A 25,357-nucleotide genomic window follows, 5' to 3' on the forward strand; every position below is an offset into this window, starting at 1 on the left:
GAACCACCCGCACTGAAACAAGGTCACACGAGCACAGAGCTCACTGCCTTTGCGTGTGCTGGCTTTTGGCCCAAAGGTTCCTTGCTGCTGTTGTGGGGCCAAGAAGTGCCAGGTTCCACAGAGCCTGTCCTGGGTTACCGTTGTAGCATGCTGTTTGGTAACATGAGCCGGTTCAGGGGAGTCCATGCTGCGGTCTCACCTCCTGGGAACTGGAGTAGCGCTGGCATAAAATTGCAGCCTGCCACATTGCTAAATTATGCCCAGTGCAGAAGCACCCATCCCACAAGAAGGAACATGAAGAGGGGGAGGCATAAGCATCCATCCCCCTTGAGGCAGATTTATTCCCCTTCTATGGGGGAACTGATGCAAAGACATTGTTGTCGAAAGTGAAGGCAGGTCAAGCTGTGATCTGTGCTGCGAAAAGCAGGGTCTGTGCAAAAGCCAGGCACTCTTCCCCACTCCATCACCCCCCAGCTGGTACTCCTGGAGGCAGGGAAAGACTCCTGCAGCACACTAGGTATTTTTGAAAGAAAAGTCAGGCAAATGCATCAGCCACTTCCGCATTGTCATCTGGTACTTAATGAATAACATTTTTATTCATCTAGCAACTACTCTTCAGTCTCCCAGCCAGAAATACTACACACAATTTTTAAGTGCTCCCTTTCGTGGAATGATTCACTTAGATGAAAGTTAGGTCAAAGTGTACCTTCACAGGGTCTTCTATTTGACAGTTCACTCTTCTCCCTAAGCCTGATGCTTCCGCCCAGAGGCAATGCGGCACTAGAGGAGGGGAGAGAAGCGGCAGTGCCCCTGACTCTGTAGTACTACTGTGGTCCTGCTCTGTCGTCAACAGTTTTACAAGACTGTAAAAGACAGGAGGCCCAGAAGGGCCGCACAGGAAGGGCTACCGCTGCAGAAGAGTAGCTCTCCTCTCCCCACGCAGGCAAGAACAGGGAAGGTGATTGCAGGGCCTGCCGAGGGCGCCACATCCCAGAGGCCAGATTCCATTACACTTTGGCCCGGTGGGTGAGGGAGAGGAGTACTGGCCATATCACTGAGCCATGGAAAGGCCAGGCCTGCAGGGGGCGGGGGCGTGTTCCTGTGTTTAGGCCTCCTTTCATCATGCGTACAGGGAGAGGTGGACTTCAGCCTATGTTCCAGCAGTCGGTCTGGGTGACTGGGCCATCTTTCCCACATTTAATCAACAGAATGTCCCAGTTGTCGCCCATCTACCTTGAATAACTGTCTCTCTAATAAAGGTGGATACATTTTAATATTAATAGTAATACAGCCCTTCTCCAGTTTGCATATCTTTCCCAGTATTGGGGAAGATTAGGTTCAGTTCTGGAAGTTTTATGCCTCCTTTTCTGGACACCAAGATTGGTAGCAGAGCAAGTTTACCCCTATAGGCGAGATTCCTTCTGGTAGTGCTGGGGGGGGGGGGGGGGGAGAGAGAGCATGGAGGAATACTCCTGGCTCTTCTCCACAGCAGCCTGGGAGGCTGAGGGTGCTCTAGTTCTAGAACAAACATACCTGAACCACCAGGGATGCTGGGACCTGCAACCATGCTCCCTCAGCTCAGCAGGGCTTGGGGTGGAACAACAGGCCACACCAGTCTGGGCGTGCCCTTGTTCCAGAATGGGGGGCAGCTGTGGAGCCTACATAGCTGGAAGGGGGGGGGGAGCTATGTCTGAGAAGGAACGCTGGCCTGAGCCACAGTTCAGTTGTGCCTGGCCTGAGCCCCTCTGAGTACTGCAAGATGGCTGGATAGCACCTGTTCCCAGGTCTCTGGCTCCAGGTGGCGCCTCACTCACAGCCAGGAGGGGCTACACCTGGACATAGCGGATTATCTCACTGAGCTCGAAGCCGGTGACAGCAAACGTGCTGCCCTCGGGGTTGCAGAAGCGGGCGCCACAGATCAAGGTGTCGGTCACACATTCCACATGGCAGTGCTCAATCTGCAGGGAGAGGGGCATGTATCACTCAGGGCTGCGATGGTTTCATTTGTGCAGACAAAGCTAAGAAGGGATCTGGCTGGGGCATGAGTGGCAGGGAATAAGCAACAACAGGCTCTTCAGGGGTTTGTCTGCCCTGGTGCTCCCTGGGGATCCCCATTCTCTGCCCTCTTTGCTGTTGCATTAAAAGCAAATTGGGTTCCTGCTTCAAGATCATGCAATTCCTTAAGCACCCAGCAAGGTGGGAAAATCCCTTTGGTGTCAGGTAGAATGGGCCAAGGCAGCCAAACTAGCATCTCTTGTCTTGTTCTTACGCTGCTGCAGAAACATTTGCAACTCTCCTTGGAGACTTGGCACCAAGGTGACGCCAGTTCTCTGATATTTTTAGGGCAGATGTTCCTGGTTACGCCAAGTTACCCAGTACTGGCCCAGGGTGAGCATGTTGTGTAGACACCTCCCAGATGAGTAGAGGAACCAGCACTAATGGCCAAGAGTTCTTGCTGGACACATTCAAGGGGAATAGCAGACTCAACATTCAATGGGGCAATCCAGGCTATGTCTGGGGGCCTGCAACCCAGGAAGAGGCAGGAATTGGGAGGATTCTGGTAAGCTGCGTGGAGAACGGTATGTTGCAAGGCCCTTCCTGGGGAGCAGTCCTGGGCCAGCCCTCCTGCAACCTTACCTCAATGCCCTCGGTGTCTGGACTGTGGCTCAGTCTCCAGACGTGCACAAAGGAGTCCTCAGCAGCAGACAGAAGCTGTGAGGGGGGAGAAGAGGTGGAGTTGAAGGAAAAAGGACTCTAAATATGGGCCACCTGCTTTGGAAGCCGGGCTTGGGCGCTCCCCTCCAGCATCAGGCAGCTCTCCCAGGTGGAGCGGGCAGGGCTCTCTTAGAAGACTTGGAGACAGCAAACGGGGGTGGGGTGGGGTGGCCATCACCAGACAGTGAGAGCAGAAGTGCCAAGCCAGAAGCAGCTCCTGTGCAGATGCCTGCAGGAGGCTCACCGCCAGGCATGGTATAATGGAAAAGAGGCATCCGAGAGATCCCCCAGAGAACAGCAGCTGTATCAGAGTTCCCGGCCGATGGACAGCCATCATCCAAGTATTCATCTAACCCTTCCTGAAAGGCATCACTGTGTCCTGCAGCAACGTGTTCCATAGTCACCTCTGCCTTGCAGGAGTGAAGTGGCTCTTTTCATGCATCTTAGGACTGGCTGCCTGACACTGACTCACAGCCGTTTCGCCCATCCCAAGTGGCTTGTGCACTCCCTTCCCTGCTTCGTTCAAAGCCAATAGTCTCTCCCCTGCAGGATATAAGCTGCAGCATATAACATCCAAACCTCCTGGAAGACCCAAGCAGTTTAAGCTAGGGATGGACTCGCCTTTCCCGATTGTGGTGCCAGATCCAGGGCACAGACCCAGCGTGCGTGAGCGCCAACTTCAGCTCGCAGGGTCCCACTTGCTGCCTCATACAGACGAATCTGCCCGTTCCCATAACCAGCGGCAATGACCCCATTCCACAGTTTCACAGAGGAGCAGGTGCACCTGGACAGGGAGGGGAAGAACTGGGAGCAGGGGCTGTCCGTGTTCTACTCCTGGCCCAAGAGAATGGCTGTAGCTCAGGAGCAGAGCACATGCTTTGCACGCAGAAGGATCTCCAGGTAGAGCTGGGGAAGGCCTCTCTGCCTGAAACTCGGAAGAGCCACTGTCACTAGTCAGTGCAGGCAATACTGAGCTAAATGGACCAGTGGGCCTGGCTCTGTTTAAGGCAGTTTCCCATGTTCCTAATCTCACAGGCCTTGACGCCATTTCAAGCCCTCAGAGCTACAGACCAGAGCATGGCTTCCTCCCTATGGCTTGGGGAGGGGGGGGCAGGAGAAGGGTGTTCTGCTTCCTCCTTCTGTTTCTGCCATTAGCCACCAGCTCCATTCAGGGCATCCTGAGAGGAGCACTTGGGACCTGGTCCCAGGTGCATTTTCTTCTCTCTGAGCCATGGCTTGCAAGAGACCCAAGTCCCCCCTTTACCCCAGAACAGCCCTCCCTTTCCACCCTTACTCAGAAGCTGGGATGATTTTGGTGACCAGAGTGAACTTCTCTCCAGAACACCAGGCGCACAGGGCTCCAGAGTCGTCTGCCGTCACCATGTCAGCAGCTCCCTCCTGCAACAGGAGGAAAAACAGTCAGCCTGTGGCCCCGCAACCCTCATCAGCTAAGCACAAACTCAAAACCCGGGTGGTCAGGCCGTGCGGCAAGGGCCTCCCACAAAGCATCAGGAGGATTCAGTGCAAGGAGCCTGTGCCCAAAATGGGAATCCCTTTGCTCCCCATTAAGTAAAAGGTGATGCTGGCATGGAGAACGCAGCCATTTCCAGCACCCAAAGCAAGGCGAGGCGGCTCCCAGACAAGGAGCGACTAAGCACAAGTGGTCTTGGGATCCCTGTGGGAGCCACAGGCAGAGATGAGTGGCCTGGCTGGGAGCTTCAGATCCTGCCTTACCGGCTGCTCACACAGCTCTGCACCAATGTCCGTGATGGAGCTGCGGTGCTTTTCTAGGACTTCGCTCAGCATGATGTTGGTGCCTTTGGGGGGGATGTCAAAGATAAGGACAGACCCAGAGGATGTTCCTGTGGCGGAAAAGGAGACCAGTTGAGTGCTGGGACTGCTGCAGGTAGAAGGGGCTCCGGTCCCTTGAGGGCCAGCCCCTGCCCTTGGGGGGGGGGGGCACAGCCATCACCCAGCCTCCCATCCCAGCTGACGTTTACCCTGCATCCTCCAAGACCAGCCTTCTGAGCCACAGTGACCCCTCTAGGACAACCCTTCCTGCACCGTGTTTCACAGGAACCTGCCTTTGCACCAGCTCCCTGAAATCAGCTGGTGTTCCTGACTTACCCAGCAAAGCTGCACCGCCCATCGCCCCACTCCCAAAATGTGCCTCCTGGGAATCCAGTCACAGCTTCAATTTGTTCTACAACCACTGCCACCTGCTCCCACTGCAGATATGCCCCCACAACCTTCCCCTCCAAAACTGGGGCTCCAGCCATTGTGTCCTACAGTGGCCTCTCACCATCACAAGAGATCCCAGGGACTCCCAGCCAGCTAGTGCCTTTGCCTTTCCCCAACCTCCCTGCGCTCTGACCTTCGCATCACCCAGAATCCCGTCCCGTTTGCTCACCTACGCAAATGAAGCGCTGCCCAGTCGCGGCAATCCCACGAGTGAACACAGCCTGCCCTGGAAAGGGACAGACCGACAGATCAGATGGCGACAGCAGAGCAGCGCCACAGCTTCTTGTCGGTGAACACACTGCGCGAAAGGGAGATGCGCATCTCCAAACACACTGCAGATGTGGGCCAGAGATCTCTTCAGTACGTTCCCACTCCGTGGCGCCAAGTATTTGGAGGTGTGCGCTGCTGTGTTCCCAACAAGAAACTCCAAGGTCCGTTCAGGAACATGTGCGCATGTGTGCGCGTGCCTCTGAAAAGCTGGAGCCTCAGGGCTCTGCTGCCCCCCCGCCCCATTCTCATTCGACCTGCTCAGACACACATGCCCACCCTCAGTGGGGCAGGCAGGACAACAGCATTGAGAGAGAAGAGGCACCCAGAAACCTGGAGGAGCAGGATTCCTAACCGTAAAACACAGCCAAAGGCAAGGTCCAAAAGGGATCATCTTCTCCAGGGAGTGACTGGTCTCTCCAGTGCTCAAAGAAGTACAAAGGCCTTAGCAAGCTGCCTGTTAGAAATTAAGGGGAATGCTCCCTGCCTCGGACCAAAGGAAAGAATCTGCTCTTGCAGGAAATGTGGGATGAAAGGGTTCCAGGACAGACAAGGGCTGCCTCCTTGACCTGGGAGCGACAGAGCCTGGAGCCGCTCCTGAGGTAGCCACAATCCACAGAAGACCCTGCGAGGAAGAGAGTGTGACACAGCAACCCACACCCGACGATGGAAAGAGTACCTGGCGAAGACTCCATGCCCTCCAGAGCGTGCCAATACACCATGATGGACCCATCTGACTCATAAATCTTGGAGGAAGGGGAAAAGGAGAAAGAGAAGAGACTCTGGTGAGTCTAGCAGGCAGCCCCCAATCAGAATCTGATCCACATCCACCCCTCCCCAGAAGAGGACAGGAACTGGGGCTCAGAGAGTCACTGACCAGCAGTCTTCCTTGGTCAGAAAGCTCAGTGGCCCACCCAAAACGCTCAACACCTCAGCACAGTCTCTCACCTGGATACCCTTCCGCAAAGTCAGGACTAAGAGGACCCGAGAAGGGAGGACACACCAGGCAGCCTGGGGGGTGGGGGACAGGGAGGGAGGATACATGAGTGACACCCTTCTCCGCCTGAACATTTTATCAGGGAATTCAGCCACAGAGCAAAACATTACACATGGACAAGAGGATGCTTCGGACCTCATAGAAAGCACCTTCTTTCCCTTCTGATGGAGTAACCAGAGCCCAACACTTGAAATCTAGGGAACATCTAGGTTCAGGAGAGCTAAAGGTCTCCCTGCAGTGCATGATTCCTACATTAGCTTCCTCCCCCACCTCCACCCCTTTGCCATGTCAGGGGTGAGGGAAGTGCATCAGCCCCCCTGTTCAATCAACATCGGGATGCAAGAAAGCAATGCCCCGAAGAGGCAGAGGCAGATCCTACAGCGGGAGTGCAACTCCATGGGAAGTGAGACGGGGGCAGGCTGCGGACCGGGGCCTCAAAGGGACAGAGAGGCCCACAAGCCACGCAGCAGAGCTCGAGCAGGCCCAGGCAGCTTGCCCTGGCATCAAGAAGCTGCTCCCTCGTTCCAGCTGTACTCTCAGTAGCGAGGGAAAGGCATTCAGCTCATGCTCAGAGGCACTGTCACCTTTACTGTTACTTCGTGTGTTCTGGGATTGGAACTGGCCACTGAAAACAGGCAGCAGGGCCGAGCAGGGGCACCTCCCCGCTTAAATTAAGCCCTGCATGTCTGGCCAAGCTGACCGCTCTTCATGCCAGCCTGTTCCCATTGCTCCTTCGATTGGCTTGTTCAGGCCTAGCCAATGTGTATGCCCTAGGGTGCTTACACTGGCTTCTCAGTGGCAGCAGGAGAGCAGCTGCCCCGTGGGGGATTGATCCAGCAGGTGGCTGGCCTGGCACTGGCCCAAGAGCCCCCCCACCCCCTTCCAGCCCCATTACCTGGGTGATGATGGAAGCACCAACTCCCAGGCTGCCCTCCTTGGCCTGCAGCTGGCGATGTGAGATGCCAAGGCCATCATCAGAGGCGCTCACCATGCTGACAGTGCTGCCGTGCACACTGGCAAAGTAGGTGAGCTGCTTGGCGGGCAGGGGCAGCACACTCAGGTTGTTGTACAGGGCCAGGGTGCTGTCCTTCAGCAGGATGCTTCTGTCCTTGCGATACATCCTGGTTTGGGGAGACGGGGCGGGGGGAGGAGTCAGGCCAGGGCCAGCTCCATCAGGAGACAGAGGGGGCACCCCACACAGGCAGCAGATCTTTGGCACCGAAGGTGGCACATAGGTGGCCAGGGCGAGAGCTGATGGCCCCATTTTTGACCAGAGGGCCAGGAAGCTGCCATGGACCAGGTCAGCCTCCATCTAACGGAGCATGTCCAGGTCAGCCTCCATCTAACGAAGCACGTCCCAGGCTGACCCACAGTGGCCTTCTCTGCCCAGCTTCCTCTTCCTCCCCTCGCTCCTTCCCAGGTGGGGGCTCTCACGGCCGTGGGGCAGGTAACAGAGGCAGGGAGCATTTTTCCTTTGGAGCTGCGGGCTGTGGATGGGAGGAGCGCTCCTACGCAAGCCCACTCAGAAGGAAGCCCACGGGGGTCAAGGGCGACACTTTGCGGGGCGCCCGTGGCAGTTTCTGGAATTTCCACAGGGGCCCACGGCGGCTGGGGCGCCTGCGCCAGCCTCAAGGCACCCAAGACTCGGAAAAGAGGCTTCTGGGGAAAGGCGGCTGCTTCCGGGCGGCACCTCCGCTCAGGGCTGGTCAGGACATCGGCAGAGGGCGAGATGGTGGCCCGGCCGCCTCCCCCACTACCGGCGGGAGCGGCAGCCGGCGCCCCTGAGGGAGCAGCACCCGCGCCCCGCGGGCGGGCGCCGGCGCTCCTCGAGGGGCGGACGGGCTGCGCGTGACGCGCGCGCAGCCCGCGCCGCGCCCGCCCCGCTCGGGGCACCGCAAGCCCGCTTCCGCACATTCCCCTTGCCGCCCGTGTGGCGATGACGGCGAGGGGCGGCGGTCCCCGGCTGCGTGGCCAGAGCCAGCGCCCCCGCCGCCGCTCCCTGCAGGGAACTTCCCGGGGGCTCTGCGCGGCCCGGCGCGGCGACCAAGGCCGCCTGGCTCCGGGCAGGCCCGCCCCGGCCGTGACAGCGCGGCCCGCCCGCCGCCGGGCTGCGGCTCTTGGGGGTTCCGGAGACCGGCCGCCCGCCGCCGGAAGGAACCCCTGCAGGCGCCGCGCCGCGGGCCTGACGAGCCGGCGTTCTGGGAGCGGGGGAGCCGCCCGCCCGCGCGCCCCGCCCAGCACCGCCCCGGCTCGGGGGGCCGCGGCCAGCCGGCAGCCTCGCACCTTGGGGCGGAGGCTCGCGAGCGGCCCTGCGCTCCGGCCGTCGCCGCCTTTCCTCGCGCTCCGCCGCCGGCCCGCTCGCCGGCTGCCCTCGCGGCCAGGGAGACGGCGCACGGGCGCGCTGACGTCGAGCGAGCGAGCGGCCGTTGTCCCGGCGACGCGGGTCCGCTTCGGCTGCGCGGCGCTGCCCGGCCGGCCGGCCTCTCCGCCGCGGGGCGAGGCCCCCCGCGCAGGCCCGCTCCGCAGGCGCACGTGCGACGAGCCAGGCGAGCCGGACCCTTCCCTGCGTCTCCCCTCGCCTCCCTCGGGCCGGGCCGGGCCGGGCCGGGCCGGCCGGGCGCGTCCTCCGGGCAGGAGCGCAGGCGGGCGCGGCGCCCGAGGCGCTTTCCGGCTGCGCGGCGGGGGGCTTTGGCCTTGAGCGCTTCCGGGAACGCCCGGGTCGCGCGCAGAGGCGGCGCGCTGCCGTCGCCGTCCCTTCGCCCGTGCCGCGGGGCCCCGGCCCGCTGGCCCCGCGCCCTCCAGGGCAGGGGCAGCGTGCCTCCGCCCGGCGGTTGCCGGGGACGTGGCGGGGGTGCCGTGGCACTCGTGTCCTGCTCGTGGGCTGCCCGCGGCAGCGGGGTGAACAGAGCGCTGGACGGGGTGGGCCCTTGGCCGGATCCAGCAGGGCTCCTCAGCGTCCCCTGTGGCTGAGGCAGCGGGGGTCGCGGCAGCGCTGCAGTTTAGTCCGCTGCCAATATCGCGGGCTAGAGGCGGCGCTTGGGCTGAGAGAGGAGCGACTGGCAGCCTGGGGGCCTTACGTCGCTGGAGGGGGCCCCAGGCAGGAGGGTGGCACAGCCCTGCAGCAGAGCACAGTGTCGGCTATTCTCAGTGCTTCCTGTGGGAGGCAGGTTTGTATGGGGAGGGGTTTCTAGCCCCCATCCCTCCCCATGCAAAATACTCCCCAGGTTGCTTCAGAGGGCAATCTACACCAGCACCCCTTGGAAGCCCCCCCAGCCCGGAGTTGCACGCAGAAGCCTTGTGCGCCACTGAAGGTCGTGCACGTGGGTTTTGCTTTTGTCCCTAGCAAAGGCTCAGTGCAGAACCATGCTTAATGTTTGTGTTTCCAAGTGTTCAGAACACCCCACGTGCATGCGCTAGTTGTAATCCCCCAAACAACACTGCAAGATAGGTTTGTGGTGTTCTGTCCATATTGCAGATGGGGAGGCTGAGAAGGAGAGCATGGCTTGCCCAAGGCCCTTATGGCAGAAGTGAGATTCAAACCAGGGGCTTCTTGGAAGCTGGGCAGCGCATGTCAGTCTCGCTTTGTATATGTTTATGGCTCCCATTTGGAGAAGCAAAAGGAGGGGAGAGGGGCTCCATATGGCAGCCCATCCGGGGGGGGGGGTTAGGGCAGGGGAGGGGAGGGCACAAAGAGAGGTGTGGCGGGGGGCAGATGCATCATACTGCTGGTCCCCCCCACAGTGCCCTGGGGGCTCCGGGCTCCATTGCTCCTTTTGCCCTGTCTTTGAAGCAGCCACCCCGAGGCTGTGCTTACCTTGGCATCAGGCTTCTGGCCCCTGCTCCATGTGTTGCAAGGGGGCAGCCAAGTCGGCTGCAAGGCCTCGTTATCCTGGCAAACAGAGGCTGAGCCAGCTGCCAGGCTTGAGCTGCACTGTGCACCACGTTGGCCAGGAAGGTGACAGCAGCAGGGAAGAGAGTACCCCCCCCCCTTAGGTCAGCACTCCAGATCTGAGGACCCAGTCCCCATTATGGCGAGCCACTCTGGCACAGGCGGGAAGAGAGCCAGAACTGAGAGGCCTCAGGGACCTCCACACACGGGTTCGAATCCCGTAAGCTGGAGAGGGGCTCTGGCTCAGCTGGGGAGCACCCGCTCTGTGTGCAGAAAGCCCCAGGGTCAGCCTCCGCCCTCTTTAGGTGGAAGGTGCTGGGTGTTGGTGCTCCTTTCTCGAGTCAGCCAGTCGGAGGTCCTGTGGGCTTCTGGTGCCCCTTTGGAACAGGGAGGACAGTGATGTTGTCCTGAAATTCCCTTTATGGCCTTGGCACTGTGTGTGAGGATCGGTATAGCAGGGTGTTTCCAGCAGCTCTCGGTTCCCCCTTCCAAGCCTTGATGCTGAGAGGCATGTTTTGTGTGCCCTGCAGAAGATGACGTCCCGAGACCGCGTGGCTCAAGCCAAGTCTCGGGCCGAGAGGTCCCGCCCTCCCACAGTACCCATCCCCCAGATCGAAATCGTCCCAGGGCGCTTGTCAGAAGGAGACTGGCTCTCTCTGCTCTGCTTCGAGGAGGCTGAAGATATTGCAGGGGACATCCTGGCAGGGCTGATGGACCAGGTCTTGGAAGAATGCTACAAGGTCTATCTGGCCCGTCAAGTGAGTGTGTGTGTGTGTGTGTGTCCCCCACCGCGACGGGCCTTGGCTCCCCACTGGAACCCCGTTGGTGTGACACTGTCACCCCCCAGAGAAGAGGGAAGTGCTGTGCTCAGGCCTGCCAAGAGCCTGGGCAACTCCTCTGGAAAGGCCCCCCTCATCCTGCTGTGCTCCCTTTGAGGCATGAAGAAAGGGCACTCTGCCCTCACCACTTGGCTATTCCACATCTTCCCCAGCTAGGCCCAGCTAGTGCAAACTGCTTCTGGGTTACTAAAGCCCTGGATGTTCCATCCTGCACAGCCAGACACGGGACCCAGATATGCCCCCGGGTGTTAAAGCCCAAGCTGACCTGGAAAGCATTCTCCAACCTTTGCCTCTGTGTGAGGGACAACTGCATTTTCTCTCTGCAGCTGAGGCTTCTCTAGCCAGGCCCCTTGAGAGAAGGTTTGGGCTTCTTTCAGAGGCTTCCACCCCACTTCACCCCTGGGCTTCCAGCCATTTCCTCCCACACCTGGGGCTGAGCAGATGAGGAGGAGAAGCTTGCAAAGGTTATTACTCCACTTTCTGAACCATTCAGTAAGGAAAAGGCTCACCGCTCCTAGAGGAAACATGCTGTGGGGATTTTCTCTGCTTGCTTCTCCCTGCCATCTCTCCTTCCAAGCATCAGCAAGCTGAGTTTGGCTGTCTTGATTATTATCACTATGGTTTTGCCTCACCTGGCACTTGAGTCTGTTTCCTGCCTCCCAGCTGAGCAGAGCAGAGCAGAGCAGAGCAAGCTGCTCCAGTTGGTCCAGGGACTATAGAAGCAAGCAAGCTCCCAGAGAGCAAGTGATCAAAGCAAACGATCATGGGGAGCAAACGGGATGGCCAGGGGAATTCGGCAGGGGAGGTCAAGGGGGAGGCCCCTAACATTTTTTTTTCTTTTTTAACTAACTTTTTTTTCCATTTATTTGTCTTGTAACACACACTTCCACACCAGTGGGACTCTGCTTTTTACCTCTACTGAGTAGAGGAGCAGGCACAGGCTAGTCTAGAACAATCACAAAGCTAGACACAAAAAGGGAAAAGAGGCTATGGAAGGACAAGATTCTCCAGTGGTGGTGACCTGCAAGGTGTGTGCAATGTTTGTTTTCTTGCCTGAGAACAACATGGCCTACACCTGCAACAAGTGCAAGTTGATCACGCTGCTGGAAGAAAAAGTAAGTGGACTAGAGCAGCGACTGTCGACCCTCGTGGGAATAAAAGAACACAAAGAGTTCTTGGACAGAATGGTGGAACTACAGCAGCAAAGTGAAGACCAGAAGCTTGAAGAGCAACAGCAAGATGAGGCAGAAGTGGGAAATGCTGAGGTGAAGAAAAATGGAGTAGAGGATACTCCTTGGAAAAGGGTGACAGGAGGAGAAGAACTAGACGCCACTCTGCACCAGTGGAAGCAGTGGAGCTGTGGAACCGATTCCAGGTACTTGCAGATGAGACTGGAGGACAGCCTGCAGAGGAAGAATCACAGGGGATCCTACATGAGAGTGAGCAAGAGGCTGAAGGTCAGTCAAACGGAGGCGATGAAACCCAGGCCTACAACAAGAAGAAGAGAAGAGTGGTAGTAGTGGGAGACTCCTTGCTGCGTGGCATCAAGACCCAAGTATGTCGTGAAGACCTGTGGACTTGCCAGGTATGTTGTCTCCAGGGAGGATGGATTAGAGACGTGACTGAAAGATTGCCTGCACTCATAAAGCCCACTGACAGGTATCCCTTTCTTCTCGTCCATGTGGGAACAAATGATACCGCCAAGTGGAGCTACGAAGAAATCATGTCAGACTTTGAAGCTTTGGGAAGGAAACTCAAGAACTTTGGGGCCCAGGTAGTTTTCTCATCCATCCTTCCAGTAGTTAGAAGAGGGATAGAAAGGGGACAAAAAATACTCCGGGTGAATGGCTACGAAGATGGTGCCGACGAGAGAGATTTGGATTCTGGGACCATGGGCTATACTTCCTGGAAGATGCAGTCTGGGACGTCAGTGACCGGGCAGGTTAGTAGGGAAGGAGGCGCTCTCTCAGGTATCCTGGTCCCAAGTTGTTTAGGGCTTTGTACGCTAGTTGTTGTTGTTGTTCAGTCGTGTCCGACTCTTCGTGACCCCATGGACCATAGCACGCCAGGCCTTCCTGTCCTCCGCTCTCTCCCGGAGTGTGCTCAAGTTCATATTCATTGCATCGGTGATGCTATCTAGCCATCTCATCCTCTGCCGTCCCCTTCTCCTTTGGCCTTCAGTCTTTCCCAGCATCAGGGTCTTTTCCAGAGAGTTTTCTCTTCGCATTAGGTGGCCAAAATATTTGAGCTTCAGTTTCAGTATCTGTCCTTCCAATGAGCACTCAGGGTTGATTTCCTGTAGGATTGACTGATTTGACCTCCTTGCAGTCCAGGGGACTCGTAAGAGTCTTCTCCAGCACCATAGTTCGAAAGCATCAATTCTTCGGCGCTCAGCCTTCCTTATAGTCCAGCTCTCACAGCCATACATTACTACTAGGAAAACCATAGCTTTGATTAGACGGACCTTTGTCGGCAAGGTGATGTCTCTGGTTCTTACTATGCTGTCTAGGTTTGCCATAGCTTTCCTCCCAAGGAGCAAGCGTCTTTTAATTTCATGGCTACAGTCACCGTCTGCGGTGATCTTGGAGCCCAAGAAAGTAAAATCTGTCACTGCTTCCATTTCTTCCCCTTCTATATGCCAGGAAGTGATGGGGCCGGATGCCATGATCTTAGTTTTTTTAATGTTGAGTTTCAAACCAGCTTTTGCACTCTCCTCTTTCACCCTCAACAAGAGGCTCTTTAGATCCTCTTTGCTTTCTGCCATTAGGGTGGTATCGTCTGCATATCGGAGGTTGTTGATAATTCTCCCAGCAATCTTAATTCCGACCTCTGATTCATCCAACCCGGCATTTCTCATGATGTACTCTGCATATAAGTTAAATAAGCAGGGTGACAATATGCAGCCTTGTCATACTCCTTTCCCAATTTTGAACCACTTGGTTGTTCCATGTCTGGTTCTTACTGTTGCTTCTTGACCCTCGTACAGGTTTCTCAGGAGACAGGTAAGGTGGTCTGGTACTCCCATCACTTTAAGAATTTGCCAGAGTTTGTTGTGATCCACACAATCAAAGGCTTTAGCGTAGTCAATGAAGCAGAAATAGATGTTTTTCTGGCATTCTCTTGCTTTCTCCATGATGCAGCGAATGTTGGCGATTTGATCTCTAGTTCCTCTGCCTCTTCGAAACCCAGCTTGTACTTCCGGTAGTTCTCGGTTCGCATACTGCTGAAGCCTAGCTTGTAGGATTTTGAGCATCACCTTGCTGGCATGTGAAATGAGTGCAATTGTGCGGTAGTTTGAACACTCTTTGGCGTTGCCCTTCTTTGGAATTGGAATGTAAACTGACCTTTTCCAGTCTTGCGGCCATTGTTGAGTGTTCCAGATTTGTTGGCATATTGAGTGCAGCACTTTAACAGCATCATCTTTTAGGATTTTAAATAGCTCAGCTGGAATACTGTCATCTCCACTAGCTTTGTTGTTAGTAATGCTTGCTAAGGCCCACTTGACTTCACTCTCTAGGATGTCCGGCTCAAGTTCAGTGATTGCACTATCATGGCTATCAGGGACATTAAGATCTTTCCTATATAGTTCTTCTGTGTATTCTTTCCACCTCTTCTTAATCTCATCTGCTTCTGTGAGGTCCCTGCCTTCTTTGTCCTTTATCATGCCGGGCTTTGCACAAAACGTTCCCTTGAGATCTCCGATTTTCTTGAAGAGATCTCTAGTCTTTCCCATTCTGTTGTTTTCCTCGATTTCTTTGCATTGTTCATTTAAGAAGGCCTTCTTGTCTCTCCTTGCTATTCTCTGGAACTCTGCATTCAGTTGGATATATCTTCCCCTTTCTCCCTTGCTTTTCGCTTCCCTTCTTTCCTCAGCTACTTGCCTCATCAGACAGCCACTTGGCTTTCTTGCATTTCTTTTTCTTTGGGATGGATTTCGTTGCTGCCTCCTGAACAATGTTACGGACCTCCGTCCATAGTTCCTCAGGCACTCTGTCTATCAGGTCTAATTCCTGAAATCTATTCCTCACCTCCACTGTATATTCATAAGGGATATGATTTAGGTCATACCTGAATGGTTTAGTGGTTTTCCCTACGTTCTTCAATTTAAGCCGAAATTTGCAAGAAGCAGCTCATGATCTGAGCCACAGTCAGCTCCAGGTCTTGTTTTGACTGACTGTATAGAGCTTCTCCATCTTTGGCTGCAAAGGACATAATCAGTCTGATTTCAATATTGACCATCTGGTGATGTCCATGTGTAGAGTTGTCTCTTGTGCTGTTGGAAAAGAGTGTTTGCTATGATCAGCGTGTTCTCTTGGCAAAACTCTATTAGCTTTTGTCCTGCTTCATTTTGTACACCAAGGCCATGCCTGCCTGTTATCCCGGTGATTTCTTGACTTCCTACTTTAGCATTCCAATCCCCTATGATGAAGAGGACATCTTTTTTTGGTGTTAGTTCTAGAAGGTGTTGTAGGTCTTCATAGAACCCATCAACCTCAGCTTCTTCGGCCTCAGTGGTTGGGGCATAGACTTGAATTACTGTGATGTTGAATGGTTTGCCTTAGATTCGTACTGAGATCATTCTGTCATTTTTAAGATTGTACCCCAGTACTGCTTTTCCCACCCTTTTGTTGACTATGAGTGCTACTCCATTTCTTCTAAGGGATTCTTGCCCACAATAGTAGATATGATGGTCACCTGAATTAAATTCACCCATGCCTGTCCATTTTAGTTCACTGATTCCCAAGATGTCGATGTTCAATCTTGCCATCTCATGTTTGACCACCTCCAGCTTACCCTGATTCATTGATCTGACATTCCAGGTTCCTAAACAATATTGTTCTTTACAGCATTGGATTTTCTTTTCACCACCAGACACATCCACAGCTGAGTGTCCTTTCGGCTTTGGCCCAGCCGCTTCACTCTTTCTGGTGCTACTTGGAAATACCCTCTGCTCTTCCCCAGTAGTAGATTGGACACCTTCCGACCTGAGGGGCTCATCTTCCGGCGTCATCTCTTTTAGCCTTGTGATACGTTCCATGGGGTTTTCTTGGCAAGAATACTGGAGTGGGTTGCCATTTCCTTCTCCAGTGGACCACATTTTGTCAGAACTCTCTGCCATGACCTGTCCGTCTTGGGTGGCCCTGCACAGCATAGCTTATGGCTTCACTAAGTTACGCAAGCCCCTTCGCCACAACAAGGCAGTGATCCATGAAGGGGTGTACTAATACTAGTACATGGGTGTACGCTAGTACTAATACCTTAAACCTGGCCCGGTAGCGAATAGTCAGCCAGTGCAGTTCCCTCAGCAAAGGAGTTACACGCTGAAAAGGGGCAGCTCCTGACAACAGCCGAGCTGCTGCGTTCTGCACTAGCTCCAGCTTCCGGACCAGCCTTAAGGGCAGACCCGCATAGAGCACAAGGAGCACATAGAGGTTACTAATGCCTGTACCACTGTGGTCAAGCTATCCCTGTCCAGGAGAGGCCGTAGCTGGTGAACCAGCCAAAGCTGGTAAAAGGCACTCCGAGCTGCCGCAACCACTTGGGCCTCCAGCGCCAATGATGGATCTAGGAGTAGCCCCAGACTATGGACCTGATCTTTCAGAGGGAGTGCAACCCCATCCAGAACAGGCAATGAGCCTATCTTCCAGACCTGGGAACCACTCACTCACAGGGCTTCCATCTTGCCAGGATTCAGCTTCAGTTTATTGGCCCTCATCCAGCCCATCACTGAGTCTAGGCACTGATTCAGGACTTGCACAGCCTCTCCTGATTCAGATGTCACAGGGAGATAGAGCTACATGTCATCAGCATACTGATGGCATTTAGCTCCAAATCCCCTAATGACCGCTCCCAGAGGCTTCATATAGATGTTAAACAACATAGGAGACAGGATGGTACCCTGCAGCACCCCATAGCTCAATTGCCAAGGGGCTGAGGAATAGTCACCCAATGTTACTCTCTGAAATTGGCCCCGTAGGTAGGACCACTGTAGCACAGTGCCTCCAATATCCATCCCACGGAGTCAATCCAGGAGGATATCTTGGTCAGTGGTATCAAAAGCCGATGAGAGATCGAGCAGAATTAACAGGGTTGCACTCCCCCTGTCCCTCTCTCGATGAAGGTCATCTATCAGGGCGACCAAGGCTGATTCAGTCCCGTAACCAGAACGAATGCCCAGAGTATGGGAAACAAACAGAACGAACTTGAACTCTTAATACAAGAGGGAAATTATGACTTGATAGGTGTAACTGAGACTTGGTGGGATGACTCTCATGCCTGGAATACAGCAATTGAAGAATATAACTTGTTCAAAAAGAACAGGAGGAACAGAAAGGGAGGTGGGGTTGCACTTTGTGTGAAAAATACATATCTCTGCACAGAAATACAGGAGGATGAGGTTGGTAGCCCCATTGAGAGCATCTGGATCAAAATAAATGGAGCAAAGAATAAAAGGAACCTGATGGTCGGAGTCTACTACCGGCCACCCAATCAAGGAGAAGATGAGGATGAAACTTCTGAAAAGCAAATAGCCAATGTTTTAAGGAAGCATGATGTAGTAGTAATGGGGGACTTAAATTTCCCCGATATTTGTTGGGAGACAAATTCTGCAAAACATGGCCCCTCCAGGAAATTCCTGACTTGTGTGGTGGATAACTTCCTCCTACAGAAAGTAGAGGAAGGTACTAGAGGATCGGCTATCCTTGACTTGATCCTAACCAACAGAGATGACTTAGTGGATCAAGTAGCAATTACAGAAACTCTGGGGGAAAGCGACCATGTTGTACTTGAGTTCTTGGTTCTAAGGGAAGCAAAAGCCTAGTGTAGTCAAAACGCATACCCTGGATTTTAAGAAAGCTGATTTTAATAAATTCAGAGCAGTGATCAGTAAGGTCCCATGGCAAGTGACGCTAACGAGAAAAGGAGTCCAAGATGGGTGGGAGCTTTTAAAAAGAAATTCTCAAGGCACAATTACAAACAATTCCAACAAGAAAAAAGGTGGAAGACAACAGAAGAAGCCAATGTGGCTTCACAAAAAGCTTAGGGATGACCTGGAAACAAAAAAGGACACATATAGGAATGGAAAGAAGGCCAAATAACAAAGGAAGAGTACAGGCAGGTAGCACAGAATTGCAGGGATGGCGTCAGGAAGGCTAAAGCTGAGAACGAGCTGAGGGTAGCGAGGGATGCTAAAAACAACAAAAAGGCTTTCTTCAGCTACGTGCATAGTAAAAGGCAGAGGAAAGAAATGGTGGTTCAGCTATTAAATAAGGATGGCAAAACGATAACAGATGACAAAGAAAAGGCAGAGGTGCTCAATTCCTACTTTCGCTCAGTCTTCTCCCAAAAGAGGGTCTATGACCCCCCTGGCAAAGGCGAAGTACAGGCTGAAGGGGCAGGAGTGCAGCTTGAGATCGATAGGCATATGGTCAAGGAACACCTAATTACTTTGAATGAGTTCAAATCTCCAGGGCCAGATGAACTGCATCCTAGAGTAATAAAGGAACTGCTGTCTGTTCTCTTGGAGAAATCATGGAGGACGTGTGATGTGCCAGATGACTGGAGGAGGTCTAATGTTGTCCCTGTCGTCAAAAAGGGTAAAAAGGAGGAACCTGGGAACTACAGACCAGTCAGTCTGACATCAGTCCCTGCGAAAATTCTGGAGCAGATCATAAAGCAATCCATCTGTAAGCACCTTGGAAAATAATGCAGTGATTACTCCAAGCCAACATGGATTTGTCAAGAACAAGTCCTGCCAGACAAATCTGATCTCATTTTTTGATCAAGTAACCTCCCTTGTGGACTGTGGGAATGCTGTAGACATAATATACCTCGACTTCAGCAAAGCTTTCAACCAAGTGCCCCATGATCTCCTGACCAGCAAACTAGCTCAAAGTGGGCTAGATGAAGCATTGATCCGGTGGATCCACAGTTGGCTACAGAATCAGACTCAAAGAGTGCTTATCAATGGGACCTTCTCAAACTTGGGAGAGGTAACGAGTGGGGTACTGCAGGGCTCAGTCCTAGGCCCAGTGTTCTTCAACATTTGTATTAATGACTTGGAGGAGGAGGTGCAGGGAATACTGATCAGATTTGCAGATGACACAAAATTGGGCGGGATAGCTAAAGACAGAAACAAAATTTAAAGTGATCTGGGTAGACTGGAGTGCTGGGCAGAAAACAACAGAATGACATTTAATAGGCATAAATACCAAGTTTTGCACCTAAGAAGAAGAAACCAAATGCACAGTTACAAGATGGGGGATACGTGGCTCAACCACACTACAAGCGAGAAGGATCTTGGAATTGTTGTCGACCACAAGCTGAATATGAGCCAACAATGTGATATGGCTGCAAAAAAGGGCCAATGCTCTTTTGGGCTGCATTAATAGAAGCATAGCTTCCAAATCCCTGGAAGTACTAGTTCTCCTCTACTCAGCACTGGTTAGGCCTCATCTGGAGTACTGTGTCCAGTTCTGGGCACCACACTTTAAGAAGGATGCAGACAAACTGCAGAGGGTTCAGAGGAGGGCAACAAAGATGATCAGGGGACCGGAAACAAAGCCCTATGAGGAGAGACTGAAAGAACTGGGCATGTTTAGCCTTGAGAAGAGAAGGCTGAGGGGAGATAGGATAGCGCTCTTCAGGTACTTGAAAGCTTGTCACAGAGAGGAAGGCCAGGATCTCTTCTCGATCATCCCAGAGTGCAGGACACGGAATCATGGGCTCAAGTGACAGGAAGCCAGATTCCAGCTGAACACCAGGAAAAACTTCCTTACTGTTAGAGCAATACGACAATGGAACCCATGACCTAGGGAGGTGGTGGGCTCTCCCACACTGGAGGTGTTCAAGATGAGGCTGAACAGCCATCTGTCAGGGATGCTCTGATTTGGATTCCTGCCTTGAATAGGGGGTTTGACTCGATGGCCTTGTAGGCCCCTTCCAACCCTACTATTCTATGATTCTATGATCAGGGACTTAACAAAAGGGCTTGTGTCATGGAGCATGCAAGATGGTGGTGGTTAGACATGCTCATCCACTCGCTCGCTAACTTGCTTGCACGCATGCTCTCTCATGCACACACACACACACTTCGTATGTTGATTACATTGCAGTGGAGGGCAGTGCTACCCTTGGATCCTTGATTGGCTAGGAATGCAGCAGGTGGTGAAACCGGTGGCTGTATGTCTCTGAGCCCTGAAGCAGTCAGGGATTCGGAGGAGGAGGCCTCTGCCCTTCCTGTCTAGCTGTGTCCAGCTCTTCTCCTATTCGGGCGGGGGGGGGAGACCAAAGAAGGGGATGCCTTGGGGAGAGCCAGCGTGTGTCTTTACACTACAGCAGGGAGAGTGCTCATCAATGTGGGAAGGGAGGAGTCACAAAGAAATATGATAGAGTATATCTAGCATTGCAGTAGAATGCGCTGTGGCCACATTCCGACCATGGGTGGTATTTACTCTAGCTCTGAAGGCTGACATCAGGGTAGCACATCATCCTCTTCTTGGCCCTGTACCACTGGAGCAGATTTCTTAAACAGTGTGGTGGCAAATGCCATTGGTGGGTGGCTTGGCCCTTCTGAGTTTTTGGTGGTTCAGGGGAGGCTCTGGACTGCATTGAGCAGGGGGTTGGACTCGATGGCCTTGTAGGTCCCTTCCAGCCCTACTATTCTATGATTCTGTGACTCAAAGACTGTTGGCTTCTCTGCTTTGGAAAGAGGCCCGCTGGCGGGGCAGTGGCTTAGGAATATATCTCCTCTTTCTGTGTTTCCTGCTTGTGCCAAACACTTGTCTGCATGCTGTGCAATCGATGTGGGAAGGAGGAGTGGATCTGAAGAAATATGTTCAGCATCTGGCTGTTCATGGGAGGGCAGCCTGGTGTGTGGGTGACTGACTGGTGAGTTTCTGGGACCTTGAGAACAGCTGGAGTATAATTGTGAAACTTGCCCCCCCCCCACTGCCTATGTGTGTCCCCTGCTCATCCTGTGCCCTGTCTGTGTCTGCAGTGCATCCCCTACGTCATCAACCAGGCGCGGGAGGCCATGCTCCAGATTATTGAGTGGCGCTTCCTGGTACGTGATGGAGGCGAGACTGATGTGCCGGAGGAGCCCACCTGGCAGGAGGATGAGGAGCCAGTGGCCTGCATCACAGACTCCTGGGCCCAGGGTTCTGTGCCTGTGTTGCAGGCCATGCCTGGCCTGGAGGAGGCAGAGGTATGGCGGGGGGACCATCTGCTCAGTATAAGCCGCAGTGTGGTAAGGATCCTTTCAGAAGGGGTGTGGGTGAGTTGAAAAGGGGTCAAGGGAGAGCTGGGTGGGTGGATGATGAAGGGTCTTGAGGAAAGGCAAAAGGGACGGGCTGCAAGTTCGGAGGTCAGCCCCAGTGAACTTGATGGGACTTGCCTTGGATCAGGCTGTGAGAGAAGCACATTTGAAAGGACTCCAGAAGGAAGGGTAGCTTCCCACCTCAGACTACATAAACATTAGGAAAAAGCATAGTTACGTTCCAGTAGGAATCAGACCAGGAAATATTGACCAGCAAATGGAAAATCAAACTGAGTTCTAATCCCAGGGTGACTCTGCAAATGTAGTTCAGAAGTGCAGTGAACAGTAAGGCTTCACTGTAAAGTAGCCGCACATTCGCTTTCAGATGGGAGTTGGTGTACCTTCCCAGCCTCAGCCCAGCGGTGCGTGGCTGCCCCAGCTGCTGCAAACTGGCCCAGAGCGTGCCTGCACTTCCATGGTGAAACGCTCTGTTTCAGGCGTCCTGGGAACTCTCCCCACTGGCACAACCCACTTTGGGGGCACATTTCATCTTTTTACCCAAGCCGTATCTAAAGCAAAGGTGGGCAACGTGTGGCCTGCCAGATGTTTTTGGACTGCAGCTCCCATCAGCCCTAGCTAGCATAGCCAATGGCGAGGGAAGATGGGAGCTGCAGTCCAGTGACAACTGGAGGGCCAAAAGTTGCCCAGCTCTGCTCTAGAGCATCTTAAAGTGCCCCAACACCATCTCCAAATAGGAACCCTTTATATTCATTTATCAGGATAACACCAACGCCATGAAAAAGGACTTCTGGGGGTTTTCTCCTCTTAACTGCAGTGAGTTGGGAGAATTCATAGATCAGCAAGTGTTAGTTTTCTTCAAATCCCAGCTTCCTTTTGGAACACCTCTTTGCATCTCCAATTTCAAAACTAGCCTCTTTTACTGTAACAGCAAGGCCTGGACTTGCAAAAGGCTCAGCAGCTGCAAAACTGGGGTAGGCCCCACTTACCCAGTGGAGGGCGGCCGCAATCAGCTCCTCCTGGCTTTGCAGCCCTTGACTTACCTTGCTCATGTCTTTCCCTTCAGGTCCCATTCGCTGAACTCCCAGAGGGAGCACCGATGGATGCGGAGGTGCTCAGGCCGGTGGATATTGCACAGGTGCCCCCAGGATCCCTTCGGTGGGAGGAGGAGCAGCTGCCCCAGCCATCCTTGCAAGAGGTCAGGCCTGCAAAGTCACGCAGCAGCAAGGTGCTGTTCACACCCAGAGCTGAGCCGCCGCCTGCCGTGACAGCTCCCACAGCCCCTGCAAAGTACGGGCTTTCTTATCAGCCCTACTGTGGGCCCCTGCACTCAGCCAGGTTTGATTACGCCGTGAAGCCCCTGGACAGTTCTGAGAAGGAGCTGCTTTTGCGAGAGCTCTCCCAGTTCCCCATGGAGGACAAGCCCCCGAGCACGCTGTGCAGCCACCCGCCACTCCTGCCTCCTTCCTGCAGCAACCTGCTGCGGATCCAGATGGGGCGGCCACCCACCATCAAGGATGTTTTCTATGATGAGTCTGGCAACATCATGCTTGTACCTCGCCTGGACCCAGCACGTTTGCCCAAGAGATGGATCAAGCCCACCGTGGAGGTCGTGGACCCTGACGTGGAGTCCCAGCGGCAAGAGGCTCTGAAGACCGTCTCAGGCCGCTGCAGGCAGCGGCGCCCCCTCAAGCTCCAAGGGGCTGGAGCGGGCGCGCTGGACCCGGGCAGCGTCCAGCCCCATGGAGCGCCCCAGGTGGTGCTTTGGGGTGGGCCAGCTACAGCCATAGGGAAGAGCCTTCCTGAACCGGTAGCCCATCTCCCCCCTCCACCAGGGAGCATCCTCGAGCCCACCAGCCTCGTCTTTGTCAAGCCCACCTTGTTGATGGAGACTGTTGAGCTCGCCCCAGGGGTGACAGTCAAGTGTGGCAGCAGCACAAGTCGGTGTCTCCTGCCTGCTGCTCATCGAGAGGAAGCTGGGAAGGTGCGTGGGGAGCTCCGGCCCGTGTGTCCGCAGCTGCCATTTGCCACAGCTGCTGGGGAGCAGCTCATCCCAGAGCCAAGACCCCTGCCACGGATGCGCCCTGGAGCAGTGTTGTGATCCGGACGTGAATGGCTTCTGTTGGCCCTCACAGATTAGCCCTGGGATGCAATAAAAGGGAGGCTTCTGGGCACTGCTCTCTCTCATTGGCTGTCTCAGGTTCTCTTGCTGGCAGCCAGATGCAGCCCCACAGACAGAAGAGCTGAGCCGTTCATTAGAACTGGAGGAGGTGCTGAGGTTCAGGCCCACCTTGCCACCTCATGCTCTGGCCCAAAAAGCCTGCCCCCAAAGGAAATACTCTGCATATACTTAGAGGCACTCACATCAGTATTTTCCGTATTACAGGACTAGAGTCCTAGCTCAGATTAAGCTAGTGGATGCAGCCTCCTGGCTGGTACCTCCAGAAAGGCAGCCTGATTTAGACCTGGCTGGGGGTTGCCTCCTGTCTTGGGGGAGCCAAGACCATAAGTTGGTGCTCCCCATTCTGAGAATATTAGTCCAATGAAGTCACAGCCCAGAGCTCTTCTAGCCAGGGTGATCCCTCCTCCCTGGATGCTCAAGGGGGCTTAAGCAAAGACTAGCTGAGTAAGCTAGCTGTTTAGGGTGCAGACACCCACGTCATGTGGGGCTCTCACAAATTTTTCAATCCAGTCATGGTGGGCAGTCTGTCCTTGTCTTTGAAGAGACTTTTTTACTGAGTTCATCATTCCGTTCACAACAGGGTTCATATAGTGTACAGGTGGGCAACCCACAGCCTGGGGACTGCTCAGGGGTGCCTCCCGTGGCCTGCCAAGTCTCTTGGTGCCCCCCCCACTTCCATCAGAATTGCTGATCTGTTGCTGTTTGCAGAGTTCTTTGAGTATCAAACATGTGGATGGGTGATCCTGTCGGCATTGTTTACTTGGACTTCCAAAAGGCTTTTGACCAAGTCCCGCATGAAAGACTCCTGAGCAAATTCACAGCCATGGAATGAGAGGTCCTCTTATGGATCAGTAACTGGTTAAGGAATAGAAAGCAGAGAGTAGAAATAAATGGTAAATTCTCCCAGTGGAGGGATGTAAACGGGTCTGTATTAGAAGCAATGCTTTTCAAATTGTTCAGAAATGATCTGGAATTAGGAGTGAGCAGTGAGGTGGCCACATTTGCCAATGACATGAAATTATTTAGGGTGGCTAAAAAAAAAGGGGTTGCAAAGAGCACCAAAAAATTCTTTCCACACTGGGAGAACGGGCATCAAAATGCCAAATTTGGTTCAATGTAAGCAAGTGGAAGGTAATGCATGGTGGGGCAAAAAAAAAAATCCCAACTTCACATATACACTGAAGGGATCTGAGCTAGGAGTAACTGACCAAGAAAGAGGTCTTGAGGTTATAGTGGACAGCTCAGTGAAAATGTCAACCCAATGTGTGGCTGCTGTGAGAAAGGTGAATTCCATGTCCAGCATAATTAGGAAAGAACATCTGGGACTGTTTAGCTTAGAAAAATGGTGAGTAAGGGGAGACATGATAGAGGTGTACAAAATGATGCATGGTGTGGAGAAAGTGAATAGGGAGACATTTTTCTTTCTCATAATTCTAGAATCTCATGGGGTCGTCCCATGAAGCTGATTGGTGGGAGATTCAGGACGGATAAAAGGAAGTACTTCACGCAGCACATGCTTAAACTATGGAATTCACTTCCACAAGATAAAGTGATGGTCACCAATTTGGATGGCTTTAAAAGAGGATTGGACAAATTCATGGAGGATAAGGCTATCAATGGCTACAAGTCCTGATGGCTGTATTGGAGGTAGCATATAACCATCAGGACTAGTAGCCATTGATAGCCTTCTCCAGGTAGCCATACACTACCTCCATTGTCAGAGGGAGCATGCCTATGTACACCAGTAGCTGGGAACATGAGCATGAGGGTGCTGTTGCACTCATGTCCTACTTGTGGGCATCCCACAGTTTGGCCACTCTGATCAGAATGCTGGACAAGATGGACCCTTGGTTTGATCCAACATGGCTTTTCTCATGTTCTTATGGGTGTACAGGCCATAAACACAAACCTTCCATCGAATTTCCCCTGATGCCATGGATTTACCCCCAACATT

At 53.7% G+C, this 25,357-nt stretch overlaps 2 protein-coding genes across 6 annotated transcripts; one reads left to right on the plus strand and one right to left on the minus strand.

Annotated features, from left to right (window-relative positions):
* Positions 1-563: 563 nt before the first annotated feature.
* On the minus strand, positions 564-8,601 carry WDR54 (WD repeat domain 54). The gene is made up of 10 exons (XM_084855206.1): positions 8,504-8,601; positions 7,116-7,341; positions 6,172-6,234; positions 5,903-5,969; positions 5,126-5,182; positions 4,450-4,577; positions 4,010-4,113; positions 3,337-3,499; positions 2,638-2,712; positions 564-1,958 (listed from the first exon to the last, which is right to left on the minus strand). Exons 2-10 carry the CDS (start codon positions 7,338-7,340, stop codon positions 1,827-1,829), a joined length of 1,014 nt encoding a protein of 337 aa, XP_084711332.1. The 5' UTR covers position 7,341; positions 8,504-8,601; the 3' UTR covers positions 564-1,826.
* C5H2orf81 (chromosome 5 C2orf81 homolog) lies at positions 8,157-24,545 on the plus strand. Of its 5 annotated transcripts, none has more exons than XM_084855197.1 (4): positions 8,157-9,139; positions 10,640-10,867; positions 20,946-21,152; positions 22,288-24,545. In XM_084855197.1, exons 2-4 carry the CDS (start codon positions 10,643-10,645, stop codon positions 23,320-23,322), a joined length of 1,467 nt encoding a protein of 488 aa, XP_084711323.1. In that variant the 5' UTR covers positions 8,157-9,139; positions 10,640-10,642; the 3' UTR covers positions 23,323-24,545. The 5 variants fall into 5 exon arrangements, with proteins under 5 accessions (XP_084711323.1, XP_084711326.1, XP_084711325.1 ...); XM_084855200.1 differs by having other exon boundaries at positions 8,403-8,766; XM_084855199.1 differs by having other exon boundaries at positions 8,942-9,540.
* The last annotated feature ends 812 nt before the right edge of the window (positions 24,546-25,357 follow it).

The sequence above is a fragment of the Heloderma suspectum genome, chromosome 5 (genome assembly GCF_057233095.1).
Source record: "Heloderma suspectum isolate Gila_16-S chromosome 5, 16-S_ref, whole genome shotgun sequence".
In the NCBI taxonomy this organism is placed as follows: Eukaryota; Metazoa; Chordata; class Lepidosauria; order Squamata; family Helodermatidae; genus Heloderma; species Heloderma suspectum.